The sequence below is a fragment of the Macrobrachium rosenbergii genome, chromosome 52, assembly GCF_040412425.1.
Source record: "Macrobrachium rosenbergii isolate ZJJX-2024 chromosome 52, ASM4041242v1, whole genome shotgun sequence".
NCBI lineage: Eukaryota > Metazoa > Arthropoda > Malacostraca > Decapoda > Palaemonidae > Macrobrachium > Macrobrachium rosenbergii.
Window position 1 is genome coordinate 27,347,957 of NC_089792.1, and position 19,823 is coordinate 27,367,779.

The window sequence follows — 19,823 nt, forward strand, 5'->3', positions numbered from 1 at the left end:
AAACATCTCCAAATTTTTACCATTCTGCCGTTTTGGAGCCATATTTTGGATCAGCATCGTTAACCTGGAACATGCCTTTTAATCTGGGAAATAATTTTTGATAAATATACATATCTGAAGAGCGTCTTAAACTTGGAACGTTGTAAGCCAAGCCAGTTGTAACCCCGGGACTTCCTTATTGCATAACACACTGGAGATTCAATTTAAGGTTCTTTGTAGTCCCTTAGGTTACCTAGTACATTGCCCTCCACCTTCTACTTAGAATCTGTTCAGTTTGGTCTCGTCCCAAAGAGTTGTCCAACTTCACTGACTTTACCTTGCTCAACTTACCGTCTCTCATTTAAGAACAAGTCCTATAAAGAATCTAGATATGTGACTCAGTGGTCTTATTTAATTACATAAATAATACACTTATATAATGCACATCATATTAAGCTATAATTCATGGTGGAACAAAAATCATAGTCTTGAAAACTAACCTCAGATAGCTGTCGTTTAACATACAGAAGCCAGTAACGAAACTTCAGAATTCCATCAACTATGAAGGCTGTAATCTTCCGTCACATATATGACATTGCTAAACATTATCTGACCAGACAATACAGACAGAGAGAATGATCCTGTAAAAGATAAATACACATATACTGACATCATCAAAAGTCACTGTTAAATAAGTATAAATTTCAAGTAATGTACAGTGTTTATCATTCTAAACCAAATTAAATAATTATCATTAACTTGAAATGGGTGACTTATAACTCTCAAAAAAAATGTAAGACATTCTGCCACAGGAGAATATGGTTTTCAAAATATGCAACACAATATTAAAAAAATACACCATGATATTTTCCAATATAAACCTCAACCACACAAAATAAAATATTTTCCCTGAGACAAGCTCTAAAGAACATGTTTTAACAGTTATCTTCAGTGTTATACATAACGGGTTCTTACGTTACCTATAGATAAGTCCCCGCTCTTTACAAATCTCCTCAGTAACGCTGTTAAAATGCGGCCTTGAACCCGAGCATTAAAAAGTATTATGTACACAGCCCAAACCATGGCAACAAGAAGAGACAAAACTAGATAGCCAAGGTCTGGATTATTCTGTAAATAGAAAAAATTACACATCAGCATTTCAAAGTAATCAATACCTAGTGTAAATAATATCAAGTAAATAGAAAAAATTATACATCTGCATTTCAAAGTAATCAATACCTAGTGAAAATAATATAAATCAAAATCTGTCTTTTACTTACCCCCATCAGCACTTACAACCTATAAAAGTTCATGAGAAATATACAATAAGTAAAAACTTCAATTAGCATTATACATAGGAAAGATAAAGGTTAAGTAAAAAACTGATATGTACTTGAAATATTAATAAATATTCAAATGCTAATTTTTTTTTATAATTCTTTTATACAAATCTCACACATGCCACAAATTTTTCATCTTTAAATGTTCCTAAATGTCCCAGACAGAGCAACCTTTTATTTTCTCTAACAGGCAGAAGAGCAATAGCAGACTTGTACCCATTGACCACATTCTTCACTTTTTGTATATTCTTGCTACACGGCAGCAAGAGATCAGTGTTGCTTGGAGGCAGAAAATCAGTATATGAACGAAGAATTGGTAGACATAAATTATAAATAAAATTGGTTTGTTTCATTATAACCAATCATTCATAAATGTACAAATTGCAATTCAGTTCAGAGAGCCAAGCCACTCACTGAAAGTTAATCCTTTATGTAAAGACCTCACTTTTATGTTAGGAAAAATACAAATTAAGAATTTGTCATATTTCTCAATTCAGATCATCCCTCGCATTCTGATTCCCCTAGACTATTATCAGCCACATAGTAGGTATAAGATGTGCAGTTAGTTCATACAGTCTTGCCTTCTTTTGTGAGCTTCAGTAACACAAGAGTTTCCTAATCACTTTACTCCTATTGTAACCAAATTGTGGAATGATCTTCCTAATCCAGTACTTGAATTATAGGAACTTTAGAAGTATAGACTTGATGCAAATGGTTTTCTACTGCTAAGGCTGACATGTCTCACTTCACAGCTTATTCATTAATTATTTTTTTAACAACTTTGTTATCTATCATATTTGCTGTTATTTATCTTATTTCTTATTTCTCTTTCATAGTTTACACTTTGCTTCTACTGTATTTCCTTTTCTGTACCGGGTTGTGTCCCCTATTGGAATCCCTTGGGCTTACCACATTGTTTTTCCAAACAGGGCTGCAGCTTGACTAATAATCATCATCATAATTGCCTTCAATACCAAGAGATGTGATTTAATTTCCACAAATCACTCATCTCCAAACCCTCACTGTTCTCATCCCAATAAGTCTGTATCTTTCCAACTCCCCTGCAAGGCAGTGAACCTAGCCTTTTACTAAATGTAAGACTAGACTGCAAGGCAGCAGTTTCCACAGTTATCGGCGGTGGGCCTAGCCTTTTACTAAAAAAGCAAGACTGAAAGGCAGCAGCTGACCTTTAAGTCACCTTTTACGACACACAGGGCCTACGGTGGTAGTATTCTTACACCCTTACCACAAGGTAGGTTGATGTTTCATCTCTAATCACTGTAAAAAGATTTAAAATCCAAATTTCATATGTAGGCAACTCTCAACATTCTCATCATCGCCATAGTTTAAGCGCCTTTAGTTCTCGTCCCCGGCAAGTTACTCTGCTTCAGTGTACGTATATACCCTTCAGTTCTCTCTCTTTCTCTCTCTCTCAAACGGTATACATATTACTTTAATGGAAAAAATAGCAAAATACCAGTGAAATGTTATTTCACTTAGAGAATCCATTTATACTGTGCTTAGACTTCGATGTAAAAACCACAGTTCTCTCTCTCTCTCTCTCCCTCTCTATACACATGCCGTATATTTTAATGAAAAAAATACAGTAATTAGTGAGCAAATAGTGTTGCTCTATGAAAAAAAAAATGAATCAGTGATAATTTTAGAGATACAGCTCAAAGAAAAATCTGCAAATTAGTAAAATTTCCCCTGTGGACAAGTGAATGATGTGTTCCACAAAAATCTGCGGCAAAGTGAACTGCAGAAATGTGAAACATGTAAAACCTGGGGGCCACTGTATACATATATTATACAAACACACACACACACACTGCTTACGAATTGCTGGTTTGCGATATTACACTTACTTGATTATGAATACATAGTTAGGGTAGGTATGCCTATCGTGACAACGTTCTTCAGAAAAATATTTTGTTTGCTAAAGTGTTGTATTTTGGGGCTATTTTTTGTTGTGTAAAATGCAATTATTATACACTTATTCAACACTAGAATGGTATGTACTATTTACTTCTCTGGATATTATACATAACTTAAGTGTAAGTCTGCACAGGTTAGCCAGGGGCTAATGGTGCAGTTAAACACTTGATTCTTGTCTCATAGTAAAAAGACAAACCAATATAAAAGCCTACAATTACCAAGAGTAAATACCCTTATTACAATGTTTAATTAAATTACCAAAGTGCATGTGGGACAATTATAAATGACTCCAACTATTTATAATTCAGTTAAAATCAACTATATCAGTACAATAATTTTCCATACTACACTATTATTCCCCCATATCCTTGTCATTATCAAAATCTGAAAATAGTAACTTACAAAGTCCTCAAGAAGGTTTTTGTATGAAGTATTGGCAAATAGTGGAGCTCCCTCTAAAGATGCTTCAAGGAACACCTCCTCCTCCTCCCCCTCCGATCCAATCATCTCTGTTATGGTCACAGTCTCCATCTTTGCTGAAGTATGGGAATAAGAAAAATTATAATTAAAATAACACACATATGCACAACAGGCACATCAATGTTTCATGAATAGATTGCACAAAGTATATATTTTTAAAAAAACAAGATCACTGTTTCATGTGACAACCCATTACTTCACGGTCATATGAACCAACTGCAACAAGGAGAGTTAAGGAGGAGGACTATCTCTGTGAAGTAATGGGTATCAGAAAAAATGTAGTTTTTAAACCACAACCCTGGTATATTACAATAGCCCAAATTGTTCAAACTAGACCTATGGAACCATGTGAACTCTTGGAGTGACAGTGCTCTGAAGACTAGCAAGGGGTCAAGAAATGGACTGGGGCCTTGTCAGTAAGAACACTTACTGGTCAAAACATGTATGTAGCATTTAATCAACAAGTTGTATGAACTAATATCCCAAAATAATACATCCAAAAGACATAGATATGCATTTTGAGATTGATCAACCTGACACATTCCCTAAAAGAGGCAATTTTATGTATGAAGATATTACTACGAGTCACAATCGGTTATCTGGCTTGCACAAATCGCTAGAATAACCATAGGACAATGGGGTCAAACAAAAGATCTAAACCTATTGAAGATATAGACCTACCATAACTGTCCTTATGTGACTGTAATCTAACTCTGTCCATGGAGCATCGAAAGCAAAGGTAGGAGACAGAGGACACAGTCCTTGACCATCCTGGGATGTTAGTCTTCGTCTGGAAACCCGGGCTACCAGGCCTGTCGGTAGGGGTACCAAGGTGACAGGAAAGGCTGCATCCGTGGAGTGGCCAAAGGAATGAGGGGACAATGTCCATGCCAATTCACTGGACACATTTGATGCAAAAGACTCAAATTGTTACACAAAATTCAATTCTAAATTTAACTGAGTTGATATTTGGGTGTACGGTAGAAGTATCTATATCCACTCGAGAAGAAACTTATAGACTTATCTCTACCTTCTTGACCATGTGTTAATTCTAAAGTAAACCTAGATTCAAGACTTCTATTTCCTTTCTCTAAAGTCTATCCTTCTCTATCCTTGCAATGATCATAAAGGTTGTCTGAATCACAATTCACCTCTTGATGATCCATGCATAGTTCGTGCGTACATAAATCAATTAACCTAATCTGGTCTTGTAACCATTTACCTTCTTACAAAACCTAACAGATTTAGATAGGGAAGATTGAGAAGAAGTATCCATTTTGCCACATACAGACCAAAATCCAGACAGTCCATTTGTTAACCAAGAAAAACCAAAATTTCAGAGCACTTGTCTACACATCCATCCATATTCGCTGACTAGAGAAGAATGACAACCAAAACATTCACTGTCTTACCCCAACTCTCCAAGGGGTAGGAATAACTATTGGGAGCGTTAACGATTGTTTTAATTTTAACATTTGTCAAACCCGCGAAAGTAGCTGCAGATAAGCTAACGATAGGGAGCATGTTTCACCTAAAAATGTGCGGTTTCAGCAAGGTCAATGGTTGGATTCCTCCTCAATTCCCAACACACCTGTCACCACTTTGTTAACAAGCTTCAACAATCAAACCAGCTTTTACTAAAAGAATATAAATATTTCATACAAGACAAGGAAGAACTATAAACTGGTTATAAGCAGATTGTGTTTACTACTACACAATATAAACCATATACTTGTACTATTTTATCAACCTGCATAATCTAAACAAAAATGGTTCTCTTACCTTACACCGTACTGCACTCTTAAATGCAGAATATTTTCAGGAGTGATGTTTCCAGATTCAAATGCCAACCCATCATATCACATAAAAGGCCAGTAAATTAACTTCTATCTGAGAAGGACTTCTCCCAAGTAAGGAAACTTCTGTGGAAAATAAATACAATACTTAAGAAATCTATTTATGGAGATTACATAGCAAAGTACAGTACCCAATATTAAATGATGAAGTTGCAAATCAATTTACATATTTGTAAACCAAAACTAAAAATTTGCACCACAATTTCACACTACAGTAAACTCACCAAATTTTAATACCTACTTCAAAAGTAAAATGTATTTTTCCAAATACTTACTTCTAATATTATTGCTGAACTCATTGCATCAGCAGGAGGATGACAGTGCATGTAACAGTATAAAAAATTAATAAGAAAAATAATTTTATACTCACTATACACTCATCTCCTCTGGGCAAATCATTGGTTCGAGCATCTATTGTTTTCAATTTTCTCGGCCCACTGGAGTGGGGAGAATGGGGAGGTAATTGTATATGACCCTCGAGAGCTAAGGATTTATAAAAATACATTTTATTTTTACACTGGTAGTTATGAAATTTTAAACTTAACTTTCTATTATGATAGCTAATTCCCACAATATAGGACGTGGGAAATTAATTAGGGCAGAACTTTACTTATTCTTTAAGAAATACGATGCTGTTCCTCTGATAATGATTCCCATAAGCAAGTACTGATGCCAAGTGAGAACTAATTCATGAGGTCACAAGGCCCTCTAAATAATGCTGGAGGCATTACAAAATGAAACTTTACCTTGAGCAGAGGTAAAAAAGAAGGGTCAAGGTTAGTGTGGGCATCGTTATTCAAGGCCTTTAACAAAATGGTCATATCATGTTTGAACGTAAGCAAATCAGGCTTCCTGAGGCTACAGAACAAATTCCTCACATTCTGGCTAATGTCCAGGGTCCTTTCAACATACAATGCAAGTGCCCTGAATGGACACAGAGTTACCTGTTCTCCATCTGGTGCCAAGAAAGATATACTGGGGATCTCAAAAGTCTGCGGCAAGGCATGAGTGTTAATGTCATTTTTTTGCCATGAAGAGCAGCAAAAATGAGAGAACTGCTCCTTGATGAGTGAAGACCACATTGCAGGAGAGATCCTGCAGCTCACTAACCCTTCCAGCTGAAGTGAGGGCCAATAATAATCAGCTTCCACTGACAAGTCCTTAAGGTAAGCTCCATCTCAGGGCTCAAAACTTCCAAAACAAAGGCTCAACTGGAGACCTGGGAATTTCAACCTGAAAAGGTCAATGAGCCCCTCTAATATCTTGTCCAAATAGATCTTAAAAGTGATAACAACATGGATCTATATCCTTTCATGGTAAGCAGGGACCAACAGATTCCTTGCAAAGCATGATTATCTAAAAAAATTTAATGAAGTTACAGTATTTACAAAGGTGCTGATGCAAGAAACCCTTCTGGAGAATACCAAGCTCTACAAACCAGCCACTGGCTCTGGTATCAGGCATTTGCAGACTCCCTCCAGGACTTAATGATTGACTGTCTACAGAACTTTGAAAAAACCCTCAATCAGAGGAGATGGTAGTGTCTCCACACATTTGGCTAAAGTATGGGAAGGTTTTGATGGAATCTCATTTGGCCTGGTTGTCTGAGTAGGCCTTTCCTCAGTGACAAGAGTCAGGAAGATTTGATAAAAGAGGAAGAGGTCTGGGAACCACCCCTACATGACCACCAAGGAGTCACTAGAATCATGTGCGAGTCCACAGCATCCCTGAACTTTCCTATGACCTTCTGTATCACAGCAAACAGGGAAAAATTCGTCAGAGCTCTCTCTGTCTGTCTCGCCTCTCTCGGAACAACAGAAAGGAAAAAGAGAACAGGTGAGGAGAAAAGTACCCCTACCTGTCCTGCCAGTAAGACCAGTAGGAGGCGGACCGTGAGCGATAATCAACCAAAGGAGATTACTGCCACACGGGGAAGAATGATTGTGCCGGGCAAAGCGCTTTCCTGGGAAGAGCAGAAAGTTCACTTTAACAGAGCCGAACCCAATTCGGAAAAACCGAGTGGGGCCATGCCGAGCAGCACTGAACCAAGCCGATCATGCGAATGCGATCCAGACCGGGTGGTATGCGGTGGACTGGGAGGCAGGCGGGTGAGCCAGCCAGTCTCGCAAGCTCGATCAGGGGCTCGGCTGGGCGAGCACGCCTGCTCGAGCCGATTGCATGAACACAATTGGAACTGGACAGGGTGGAATCATCTGCTGTGAACTAGCGCTAGTTTCCGAACTCTAAACTCCTTCAAGGCCGAGGCCCCTTGAGAGAAGGTTCAAAGGGGAATTCTGTGTCTGCTATCCTGCATGCTCGAACATGATATTTTTATGATAAAATAAAGTTTTGTACATACTTACCCGCAGATATATACTTAGCTATAGTCTCCGACGTTCCCGACAGAATTTCAAAACTCAAGGCACACACGCACAGGTAGGTCAGGTGATCAACCATACCCGCCGCTGGGTGGCGGAATAGGAACCATTCCGTTTTCTAATCAGATTTTCTCTTCCACCTGTCTCCTGAGGGGAGGCTGGGCGGGTTATCAATCGATATATCTGCGGGGTAAGTATGTACAAAACTTTATTTTATCATAAAAATATCATTTTTGTACATGCAACTTACCCGTCAGATATATACTTAGCTGAATGGCACCCTTGGAGGAGGGTAAGAGACAGAAAAATAACTAAAAACGGGAAACAACATATGTTGTAGGATAAACAAAAAACCATGGTTCTTACCTGATTGGGCAGAAGACTTCATGGATACTGTCTATGAGTCTGCTTGCCTCAGGAGCTTCAGCGAGGATGTGACCTGTGACTGACAGCCCTTCTGGATCGTGCCAATGGGGATGACCCACTAACATGGCGAGCCTATAGCGGATCGTGTGTCAAGGGGGCTGACCCACTTACATGACCGAGCCTACACCTGAATCGTATCAATGGGGGCTATCCCTCTTACATGACAGAGCTAGGTGTCCATACAAATTACAAGGAACATGACAACCAATCCCGACCACCTGACCAATCCTAACCTTGTTAGTGATAAGAATTGAAAGGGGAAGCATAATTCCATCACCCTCTTTCAACCAACCATAAAAAACACACACCACCAAGCTTAAAAAACAACTAAATTAACTAAACTAAATAGGATTGGATTCAGCTCCCTGTCCCAGCACCGAATCCGCAGATACGTACGCTCCTAGAGAGAAGCACTTATCATACGTTACTCTAATATCTCGTAAGTAATGAGATGCGAACGTTGAATTACACCTCCAATAGGTTGCCTCTAAAATAGACTGGAGAGACAACGTCTTGTGAAAAGCCAAGGAAGTAGCAATGGCTCTCACTTCGTGTGCTTTCACTCTAAGGAGCTTAAAGTGCTCATCCTCACATGAGATATGCGCTTCCTTGATGACGTCCTTAATAAAAAATGACAGCGCATTCTTTGAGATCGCTCGTGAAGGATTCCTGACAGAGCACCAAAGACTTTCAACCGATCCTCCCAGAGATTTCTTCTTTTCTAAGTAGAATTTAAGGCTCCTGACAGGGCATAGAGTCCTCTCAACTCATGTCCCGTCACAGAAGAAAGACCTTTTAATTCAAAGGTTCTTGGCCAAGGTTTAGAAGGATTCTCATTCTTCGCTAGAAATAATGGTTTAAAGGAGCATATAGCCGAACCTCCCTTAAAACCAACTTTGCCGTCTAAGGCTTGTATTTCACTTATTCTCTTAGCTGAGGCAAGGGCAAAGAGGAAAAGTGACTTCCTGGTGAGGTCCCTGAAGGAAGCTTGATGAGGAGGTTCGAATTTTTAGACATTAAGAATTTCAAAACTATGTCTAGATTCCAACTGGGAGGTTTCAAGTCCTGAATTTTGACGTTTCAAAAGACCTTATAAGGTCATGAAGGTCTCTGTTTTCCGAGATATTCAGATCTCTGTGTCTGAAAACCGAAGATAACATACTCCTGTATCCCTTAATTGTGGATACAGCGAGGTTGCAATGTTCCTCAGGAAGATAAAGAAATCAGCAATGTTTGTCACAGAGGTACTGGAAGAGGATATCTTATTGGTCCTGCACCATCTTCTAAAGACTTCCCACTTGACTGGTAGACGCGAAGGGTTGAGGATCTTCTGGCTCTTGCAATAGCCTTCGTGAGCTTTGTGCGAAAAACCCTTCGCTCTGACCAGACCTTCGATAGTCTGAAGGCAGTTAGACTGAGAGCGGGAGATTCTTGTGGAATCTGTTGAAGTGGGGCTGTTTGAGAAGATCGTTCCTGTGTGGAAGCGATCTTGGAAAATCTACTATCCATTCCAGTACCTCTGTGAACCAGTCTTGAGCTGGCCAAAACGGAGCTACCAGTGTCAGTCTCGCGCCTTCCGATGATGCAAACTTTCTCACCACTTCTCCTAGGATCTTGAATGGGGAAAGGCATATCCGTCTAATCCTGTCCAATCTAGAGAAGACTGTCTGTTGCAACTGCTCTCGGGTCCGATATCGGAGAGCAGTAGTTTTCTAGCCTTGCATTCCAGTGGGTTGCAAAAAGGTCGATATTCGGCCTTCCCCACAGGTTCCACAGTCTTTCGCAGACTTCTGAATGGAGAGTCCACTCTGTGGGAAGGACCTGATCCTTCCTGCTGAGAAGGTCGGCCCTCACATTCCTCTCTCCCTGTACAAATCTGGTGAGGAGTCTGATCCTCCTCTCCTGAGCCCATAACAGCAACGTTTTTGCCGTTTCGTAAAGGGAGAAGGAGTGTGTTCCTCCCTGTTTCCTTATATAAGCCAGGGCAGTCGTGTTGTCTGAGTTCACTTGGACTACTTGTCCTGCGACAAGGAACTCGAACTTGATGAGAGCCAAATGAATTGCTGATAGCTCTTTCTTGTTGATGTGCCAGTTCACCTGGTCTCCCTCCCAGGTGCCTGACACTTCTCTCGACCCTAGTGTTGCCCCCATCCCGACTCCGAGGCGTCTGAGAACAACACTAGGGTAGGGCTCGGTAACTGAAGAGACAGTCCTTGGCATAATTTTCGAGGGTCTAACCACCAGTTGAGATCCTCTTTTATCTTGTCCGAAATTTGGAACAAAGTTGCTAAGTCCTGAGACTTCTGGTCCCAACTCTCCTTTAGGAAAAACTGAAGAGGTCTCAGATGAAGTTTTCCTAAGGAGACGAACTGTTCCAGCGAGGAAATGGTCCCCAGCAAACTCATCCACTCCCTCGCTGAACAATGTTTTCTCCTTAGAAAAACTGTCACCTTTTCTATGCAGCGATCTATTCTCTCTTGGGATGGAAAGGCTAGAAAAACCCGAGAATCCATCAGAATCCCCAGGTAAACAATGCTCTGCTGCGGAACAACCTGGGATTTCTGTAGGTTTACTAATAGTCCAAGGGACTTCCATATTTAGGTGATCGACAAGTACTCCAGACAACTGTCCTTTGATTGAGCTCGAATCAGCCAATCGTCGAGATACATTGATATCCTCACTCCCTCTAAGTGAAGCCAGCGTGCCACGTTCCTTAAGATGCCCGTGAACACTTGTGGGGCCGTCGAAAGACCGAAGCACAGGGACCTGAATTGAAAAACTTTTCCCCGAATCACGAACCTCAGGAACTTTCTTGACGAGGGATGAATGGGAATGTGGAAGTAAGCGTCCTGCAGGTCCAGGGAGACCATCCAATCCCCTGGACGAAGAGCTGCAAGAACCGAGGAGGTAGTCTCCATTTTGAATTTCGTCTTGATTATGAAGAAATTCAGGGCGCTTACATCCAGAACCGGTCTCAACCCCGAGGATTTCGGGACCAGAAAAAGACGGTTGTAAAACCCGGGAATGGAGGTCTTGAACCGGTTCTATTGCTTCCTTTTCTAACATTTGTTCCACCGCTAGAAAAAGAGCCTGGTTCTTGATGGGATCCCTGTGGCTGGCGGATAACTCCCTGGGAGTTGAGGTTAAAGGAGGACTTTCCTGAAGGGGATAAGGTAGCCTCTTCTTAAAATGGAGAGGGACCAGTCGTCCGCCCCTCTCTGTGCCCAGACCTCGGCGAATTGTAGCAGTCTGGCACCCACTGTCGCCTGGAGTACTCGTTCTTCATTTGGTCCTTCTGATAGAACGAGAGGAAGACCTTCCTCTCCTCTCTGGTCTTTTGCTCCTGAAGGAGGGTCTGGACGAAGGACCACCTCGAAAGGGCTCCTGAAAGGGAGCCTTCTCCTTCTTGGCGAAAGGGACGGCAGGTCTGACCCTCTTCAAGACTGGGCCAAAAGGTCTTGTGTCGCTTTTCAGATAAAGAGCGAGAAATCTCCTTCACCAAGTTTTGAGGAAAAGGTGAGGAGAAAAAGGAGCAAACAGAAGAGAGGATCTCTGAAGAGGAGACACAGACTTCGTGAGGAAAGAGCTGAATACTGATCTCTTCTTCAGAATAGCAGCTCAAATAAGGCAGCGACTTCCATGGAACCGTCCCTCACTGCTTTGTCCAAGCAAGACAAAACACTCACGGTCATCCAAACACAGGAATTCGGGATCCCGAGTCCTGTTGGCCAAAGCTCCAAGAGACCAATCCATAAAGTTGAAGACCTCCACAACTCTAAAAAGACCCTTGAGGAGATGATCCATTTCACTCATTCCCCAAGTCGCCTTCGCTGAAGCAAGGGAAAGTCTCCTGGAGGAGTCAACTAGATTAGAGAAATCTGCGTCAGCAGATGTGGGGAGCCCCAACCCCATAGGCTCCTTGGTCTCATACCACATTCCTGATTTTCCCAGAAGTTTCAAAGGAGGGAAAGAGAAAACCGTCTTACTTGCATCCTTCTTAGACTGCATCCACTCCCCTACTCCTTTAAAGGCCTTCCTCATCGAAATCGTAGGGCGCATCTTGACAAACGAAGAGGGTCTAGTTGACTTGGTGCTGTCCCACAAAGATCCCGGAGAAGGAGGGGCAGCATGACAAAGAGAATCTCCAAACTCCTGAATTAAAACCAAGCCAACCGTTTGTAATCCAAAACTCCAGCGTCTTTTAGGAGAATCCTCTTCTGAAACTTCCTCCAAAGCAGCAGGCGGAGAGGAAGGCTTAAGAGAAGAAGAGCGCCTATCAGGAGAAGCGAGCCTGGAAGGAGAAGCACTCTGTCCAACGAAGAGCGCCTACCAGGAGAATGGCGCCTACCAGGAGAATGGCGCCTGACCCCTTGCGGACGGGCGCCTGTCAGGAGAGGGGTCCTGTCCACTGATGAGAGCCTTCCAGGAGAGGAGGCCCTAAAACGAGGGCGCTTGGTAGGAGAGCGGCGCCTGCCGGAAGGAGGGAGCTTGGAAGACGACGGCGCCTGCCCAAAGGAGAAGTACAGTGAGGCGAAATGCGCCTGGAAGGAGAGGCGCTTCTCTCCGATGACGGCGCCTGGAAGAAGTGCGCCTGCTGGGAGACTGGCGCCTGTTCGCGAAGAGCGCCTACGAGACGAAGAAAACTTGCTGGACGAAGGAAGCTTGGCAGGAGAAGAGCGACGAGTTGAAGACGAGCTTCCTGGAACTCTTGACAGGAAGAAAGTCATCCTTCCTACGAGAGAGGAGTCCTTAGCAAGAGATCCAACAAGCGCCGATAACTGCTCCTGGAGGCCGATCAAAATCTTCTTCGTCGAATCCTTCACCCCTGATGGAGAGGAGGAGGGGGATCTACGAGCTCTCTTCCTGACAATAGGAGAATCCTCGGGGAAGCGCTCAGGGCTCGAGTCCAAACGCTCTACTCTAGGAGCCTTCCAAGATCTCTTCAAAGGGGCGCGACTCAGCCGAACTCCAACCACGTCTCGGAGAAGACGCGTCAGACGACGAGAAACACTTTTTCAGGATGCCTTTTCTGGCGATCCAAGGCAGCCTGGGACGCAACAACAGGATCTGCCAAGGGACGCCTGATCGTTGGGGATGCTCTACATCCTCCCTGCGGCTTTCGACATTCCTCCTCCACTGGTCCTGGGAGTTTGGAAGAGGTCTAGGCCTAGGAGCAATGCGGAGCCGATCAGACGCCCCCTCCACAACACTGGGGACACTACACATATCACTGTCACTCTTACCTTCCTTCATCGCAAAGCAGTTGCGATTTCACACGAAGAAGTTCCGCTTTCATCGCAGCCATTTCAGAGGACGAATCCACAGGTTGATGAAGGAGAAGGGGCTGAAACCAAAGGATTAGGAGAGTCTACTGGGTTAATTTCAAAATCATGCTCAGCAGAGCGAGACCTACTCGAGCTTCTGGAGGAAGCCTTCCTAACTCTATCCTTTTCAAGCTTCTTCAGATAAGAAGACAAAACCTTCCATTCCTGATCAGACAATTTCTCACACTCCTGCACCTATTGTCCGAAGAACAATCATTCCCCTACACCTCATACATACAGTGTGAGGGTCTACTGCTTTTCGCAACCTCACCTTACATTCTTGCCTAGCACACACACGGAACACAGGCGAAACATTAACGTCAGACATCTTAAAGAACAATTCAAAAGCAAATCCAAAAACAGTCCACAATAGCGTATGCCAAACCAAAGATCCAATACGTCACCAAAATCAGGCCAAAAGATCCTCAGCAAGCGAGAAAACGAAAATCAAAGCAGGAGGAACCAACAACAGATGTTGCCGGAACCAGCGACAGAGAAAATCTGATTAGAAAACGGGAATGGTTCCTATTCCCGCCACCCAGCGGGCGGGTATGGTTGATCACCTGACCTACCTGTGCGTGTGCCGCGAAATTTTGAAATTCTGTCGGAACGCCGGAGACTATAGCTAAGTATATATCTGACGGGTAAGTTGCATGTACAAAACCTAAAGTTCAAGGCACAAGGATGAAAACCAGCCAAGCAACCAAAGCAGCTGGTGGGCAGTATCGAGGCATCTAGCGTCTTGGCACCTAGACACCTGGGTGTCTCGGCACCTTCTCTCGTCCGGTGCCTCTCGTCAGGAGAGTGCTCGGGATTCATAGAATTCGAGCAACCCACGAGACTACCAAAAATCAGGAGCAGCTCCTTTTGGTTTCCTAAGAAATCGAAAACAGCTCGGCACAGAACCAGTCTTGGACGCAGACTTCTAAGAATGGCAACGAGGGTGCAGCCTCTTGTGGCCCCCAAATGCGAGACCCCACAGGAGAATGTGAACTGGTTCCCACCCGAGGGTGGAAAGAGCCAGCAAGAGAAACTTGTCTCCTGGAAGAGAGTCAGTCCCATAGAAGTCCTGCAGGATTCCCGAAGGGAATCTCTTCCCTGCTTCTTCTGGTGTTAGAAATGATAGAATCGAGACACCACACTGGGAACCCAACCGAGCACGGGTAAGCACTTGGGGAGCACTTGTGGTGCTGACAGGAAGAGCTGAGACACCTGCGTGTCTCAGCCCTTTCTCTCACACTCCCAAACTGGGCCAGGGAGAGTACTCACCAGACCAGATCGTGATACTTGATATTCCACCGAATCTCACGCACTTGGAGTGGCTCGCAAACAAGTGCCCAAAAACAGTCCCCATCTTAGAGGAGGAACCTCTAGGACTGGGAACGGGATTGCAAGCCGAGGTCCGCATGCCTGCGGTTCCCGATACACAAAACCCAGGGGTATGCCAATCGATTTCTTAACCCAAAGGTTGGGAAGAGCCAACGAGAGACCCACTGCCTCCTCGGAAGAAGGCAGTCCCTAGACATCCAAGGGCATCAAGGGGAAAGAAGCAGCCTTCCTCTCCTTCGGTTCCTGGGACCCCCTCGAACCTCGGGAGAGGAAGGGAAGAGGCAGCAGAAGATGAAATCGAAGATAATTTGAAGAAGATTGTGGCTACTTCCACAGGGCGACTTCCTTCACCTTCACTCCGACATCTTCTACAGGATGGTGGACACGAAACATTGTAACCTCCGGGGCGGCTAAGCAGAAACACAACGGAAGCGGCCTAGGACACGACCACTGGGAGAAGCAGCAGACACAATCAGGACAGCCGATGCAGGAGCTACGAAGCGGTTTGGAAGGCAGGAGCTACCGCAACAGCCAGGAACGTCACTTCCACAGGGTGACTTCCTTCACCTTTACTCCAACATCTACAGGATGGCAGGCATCGTAAACTCCAGGGCAGCTAGGCAAGAACACAACAGAAGTGGCCCAGGACACGACCACCACGAGAAGCAGCAGGCATGATCAGGACAGCCGATGCAGGAGCTATGGAAGCAGTTCGGAACGCAGGAGCTAAGTAAGTATAGCTTAGTTTTACCAGACCACTGAGCTGATTAACAGCTCTCCTAGGGCTGGCCCGAAGGATTACACTTATTTTACGTGGCTAAGAACCAATTGGTTACTTAGCAACGGGACCTACAGCTTATTGTGGAATCCGAACCACATTATAGCGAAAATGAATTTCTATCACCAGAAATAAATTCCTCTAACTCTTCATCAGCCGGGCGGCGGAATCGAACTCCGCCCATCGAATGACGGTCTGAAGCTCAACCAACTCGCCAACAAAGGGCTTAACGCAGGAGCTACAACAACATACAGGAACGTCACATGAAAGTCACCAGCAGCGACAGGAACGATCAGGATGGCTGCAGCAGGAGACCAGGAAGAGCCGCCCAGAGGCTGTCGTTGAGTTAACAGGAGCATAACACAGGAAACAGGAGGAGCACATGGACCACAGATATGCCAGAGGCAGTGCCACAGCATACATGAAGGCCACCAATGACGATTCACATTGGCGGGAACAGAGTAGGAACGACCCAGACGTGGAACTATGCCATTCCTACCAGGTACTGTGGTCGATCCCAAAGCAACACTGAATGAACGCCAGGACTCCTTCAGGCAAGATATCCCCGAGATGTCCAGCCAACTACTGCTGTGCCTGCAATGCTCAACATCAACCTGAAAGAAAAAGCAAAGATGATTAGTAGAGGGAGAATCCTCTCGCTACAAGGGAAACTGCCCTATGCAGCGAGAGGGGGCCCCTAGAAGAGGTCGCATGACCGCCCGGGGGTGCCCCCTTTGCAGTCTTCGCCCGATAAGCAAGCGAAGAGGGCGATGGAGAGAGATCTCTACCAACGGAGAAATAAGGAAGAACTTACAGGGAGAGAGAAGGAAGTAGGGGAGGCCACCAAGGGCACCGTGGAAGCGGAATTTATCGACGACGCCTGCAACCTCCCCCGCACAACTCTCTAAAGTGCAGGTGGTGAAAACAACACTCAGTACAAGTAGGAAGGAAGTAGTCATGCCCTTGTACATGGAAGGCGGGAGCCTAAGAAGAGAAGCAAACTCTTACGTCCCGATCAATGTAAGGGAGCGAAGATATTACGTCCCAACTAATACCTCCAAATGTACAGGGAAACACCTTCAGTATCTAAATAAAGGGCTACTGGAAGAGAAGCATTACCACATGGTTACACCCCTCTGAATATGCCCTTGGCCATCAAACCCAAGACACAGATACAGGGGAACGACGGCTTGTGCAAGGTTATCACAAATCGTGGGTTTGTACTAATAAACATCAAACACGCAATATATACACAAAATACAGGAAGATCCCACCAGGATAATAAAGAGCTTAATGACAGTCAGGCAGAGATATCTGAAAACACGTCTGCAATGCACGATGGCCGAAAGCAAACTGGAATGCTTACATCCGGGCAGGCGGGTATTCCCGCCTACCTGGCAGTAGTTACTGCCTAACCACCTTGTTCAAGAGTTTAACGGCTGTGTCCAGCTTCGCCGTAAGTAATTCCTCATGTAAAAGACCGACGGTTTGTATATCACGTCGGAACAATCCTAATGTAAAGGACCGATGGTTTGTATATCGTGTCAGAACAATTAAATTTTTTTATCTACCCATGCTTCTAAGCTGCCAATGGCAGAATGAGAGCTAGGTAATGGAGTGACAGGAAAAGCTGGAGGACTGGAAATGGGAGAAAAAGCTGTCGCAGGTGTTGAAGGGATAGGCATAACATCAACTCTTGGAGAATGACCTGTACTATCAGAAGCCTTAGTTTCAGCCCTAGCTGTAGCTTTTCTCAGTCGGTCAAGCTGTAATTTGTCAAAGTGTGTCTGTAAAGTCTTCCAGTTCCCCTTATCCCAGTCCTTACATTCTTCACAACTAAGCTCAGGAGAGCAAATTAGCTCCCTATAAGAAATACATACAGTATGAATGTCATATTTTGCAGAAGTGAGTCTAGTTTTGCAGCCTTTGCTGCAATACCTACTGTTAGACAAACTAGAGTCAGACATAATAGGTCAAAGTCCAATCAGGCAAGTCACAATCAAAGATATAATCTAGATTCTAGCTAAGCTAAATAGCTGTGCTACCAAAAGCAAAGAGTACTTCACCAAAGACGATCTCCGACCATCTGGCGAAAATGAATCAAGAGCTGCTAATAACGGGTGTTCAGTCATTAGCCGGCAGAAATGAATTGAACTCTTTAGCTACGTTGTGCCTATTCTTCCCCAACAGTGGGCGGGGCAGTATACCTACATCCAAAACAAAAGAGCGCTACTACGAATTTAGAATTTTGAGCTGCCGCAGTAAAGTAGAAACTATAGCTATAGATATAGCTATGTAATTATTTGGCAAGTTACTTATATAAAATTGATTTTTCCTATAGTATTTTGGTTGCTTATTAAGAATTTACAGCTATTTTTTGTCGGTTGACTGTAATTAACCTCAGAAGCTGTACGCTGGCCATCCTGGAATGCTACCGTGCATGCGCAGTGTTATAGTGGAGCTTTTGGTAAAAAGTAGAGTTTCTGTCACGGGGGGAGGGGGGGTGTCCAGCCCGACTAAGTAACGCGGCCTTCTAGGTTAGGGTAAAATTAGCATAGCACGCCTTTTATAATAGGTTTCCTTAGCAAATCCCTTCTTAAGCGTATGGCTCCCTGATGACCTGCGTACGCGCGGAACCATTCCATAACAACAACGTGGACGTCAGGTCTTTCTCCCGACATTCCCAAAGGGTCCCCAACCATGTTGGGTAGATATGAGGTTAATAATAACTGACCGACATTAACACCACCACCTCTGTCATCAGCAACACTAAAAGTAAAGGAAAAATCGACTTCCAAGGTAACAGTCTGCGCAGAGCTCTTGCTTAGAAATACCCTCAAAATAAGCCTAGTTGCACGCATGTCGTTCTACTATACATGCTGTCGTGTTTGGGGGTTTCCACTTGGGGGTACCGCCCCATGGCCAGGTCAGAGCGTTAGTAGACTAATTAAAGCTAAGTAAAGGGAAGGTTAACTTTTACCAGGTTACAAAGGCTAGACCCAATTAAGGCAGTCTACACTACGATACTACCAGTATCCAACAGGCATTCAGAGGCAGCTTAGCCTAGGTCTATACTACGCTAGGGTACAATCAATATAGCCTACATCGTCATCTAATATGTAAATATAGTGAAAGATCACTTTACTACAGATGAAATTATCCTATAAAGGCTAGCGTGCATATGCCTAGCCAAGAATGGCACTCTGGCAAATCTAAGACTACGAAGAGGGCAACTACCAAGAACAATCGTGAATGAAAATTTACTGACACACAAACTACTTATGGTAACACTTGATACCACTTTACTTATTACACAAACCACGCACGTAACTTAATTTTCTTTCAACATATTCAGCACACAATAATGATCAACATACCTTTCCGTAAAAGGCAATCATTAGACGATCAGTCGTTCACACCCAGAATGACAGAAGGGAAATGTTTACAGAATGTCTAAGTCTTCTTCGCAGTTTCTTCCGCGAGATGACGGTTTCCAAGAGTTTGAAATTCCCAATAATTCGACCACATTCTCTCTCTTAATCTTTAGTAGTTTTGGGAATGTACAGTTATAGGATGTAAAATCTTTTACACTGAATCCGCGATTCAAATATCGTTATTTAAAATAACAACAATCAATAGCTCTGCTTCCTAAAATCGAAGAGAAGTGAGAGTATGACGTGATTATGATCATTCTATCTAGCCCTTGTCATGAAATTTCATCACTAAAATTGGATCTCCTTAACTTTGCTCTATTCGATATCATTAGTGAATTGATGCTAAACGTCAACAAATTCATAAAATCAATTTCAAAGATTGTAGCTGGTTCTAACAAATTTCAATAACAAGCAGAACTCGTTCGTTTAGATAAATTATACCGATTTCTTATGGTTTCACTTGTATTGTACGATTTAAAAAAAAAAAGGGTTCCCTAATGGTTTCAGTGATTCTTAGACTATCAGTAATTCACTTGGAAAGGGTAAATGTGTTACCAGAAA

At 43.4% G+C, this 19,823-nt stretch overlaps 1 protein-coding gene across 1 annotated transcript; it reads right to left on the reverse strand.

Moving 5' to 3' along the window:
* Window positions 1-484: 484 nt before the first annotated feature.
* On the reverse strand, window positions 485-19,316 carry LOC136833911 (bridge-like lipid transfer protein family member 1). The gene is made up of 5 exons (XM_067096200.1): window positions 19,206-19,316; window positions 5,520-5,659; window positions 3,660-3,793; window positions 960-1,107; window positions 485-620 (listed from the first exon to the last, which is right to left on the reverse strand). Exons 3-5 carry the CDS (start codon window positions 3,786-3,788, stop codon window positions 535-537), a joined length of 363 nt encoding a protein of 120 aa, XP_066952301.1. The 5' UTR covers window positions 3,789-3,793; window positions 5,520-5,659; window positions 19,206-19,316; the 3' UTR covers window positions 485-534.
* Window positions 19,317-19,823: the final 507 nt, after the last annotated feature.

Excerpts from the sequence above, each read along its gene's own strand:
- LOC136833911 (XM_067096200.1), bottom strand. The coding sequence starts at position 3,788 with ATGGAGACTGTGACCATAACAGAGATGATTGGATCGGAGGGGGAGGAG. Across the intron at positions 1,108-3,659 it reads AAAACCTTCTTGAGGACTTT|AATAATCCAGACCTTGGCTA; the intron begins GTAAGTTACTAT and ends TTCTATTTACAG. Across the intron at positions 621-959 it reads GAGCGGGGACTTATCTATAG|GATCATTCTCTCTGTCTGTA; the intron begins GTAACGTAAGAA and ends TATCTTTTACAG.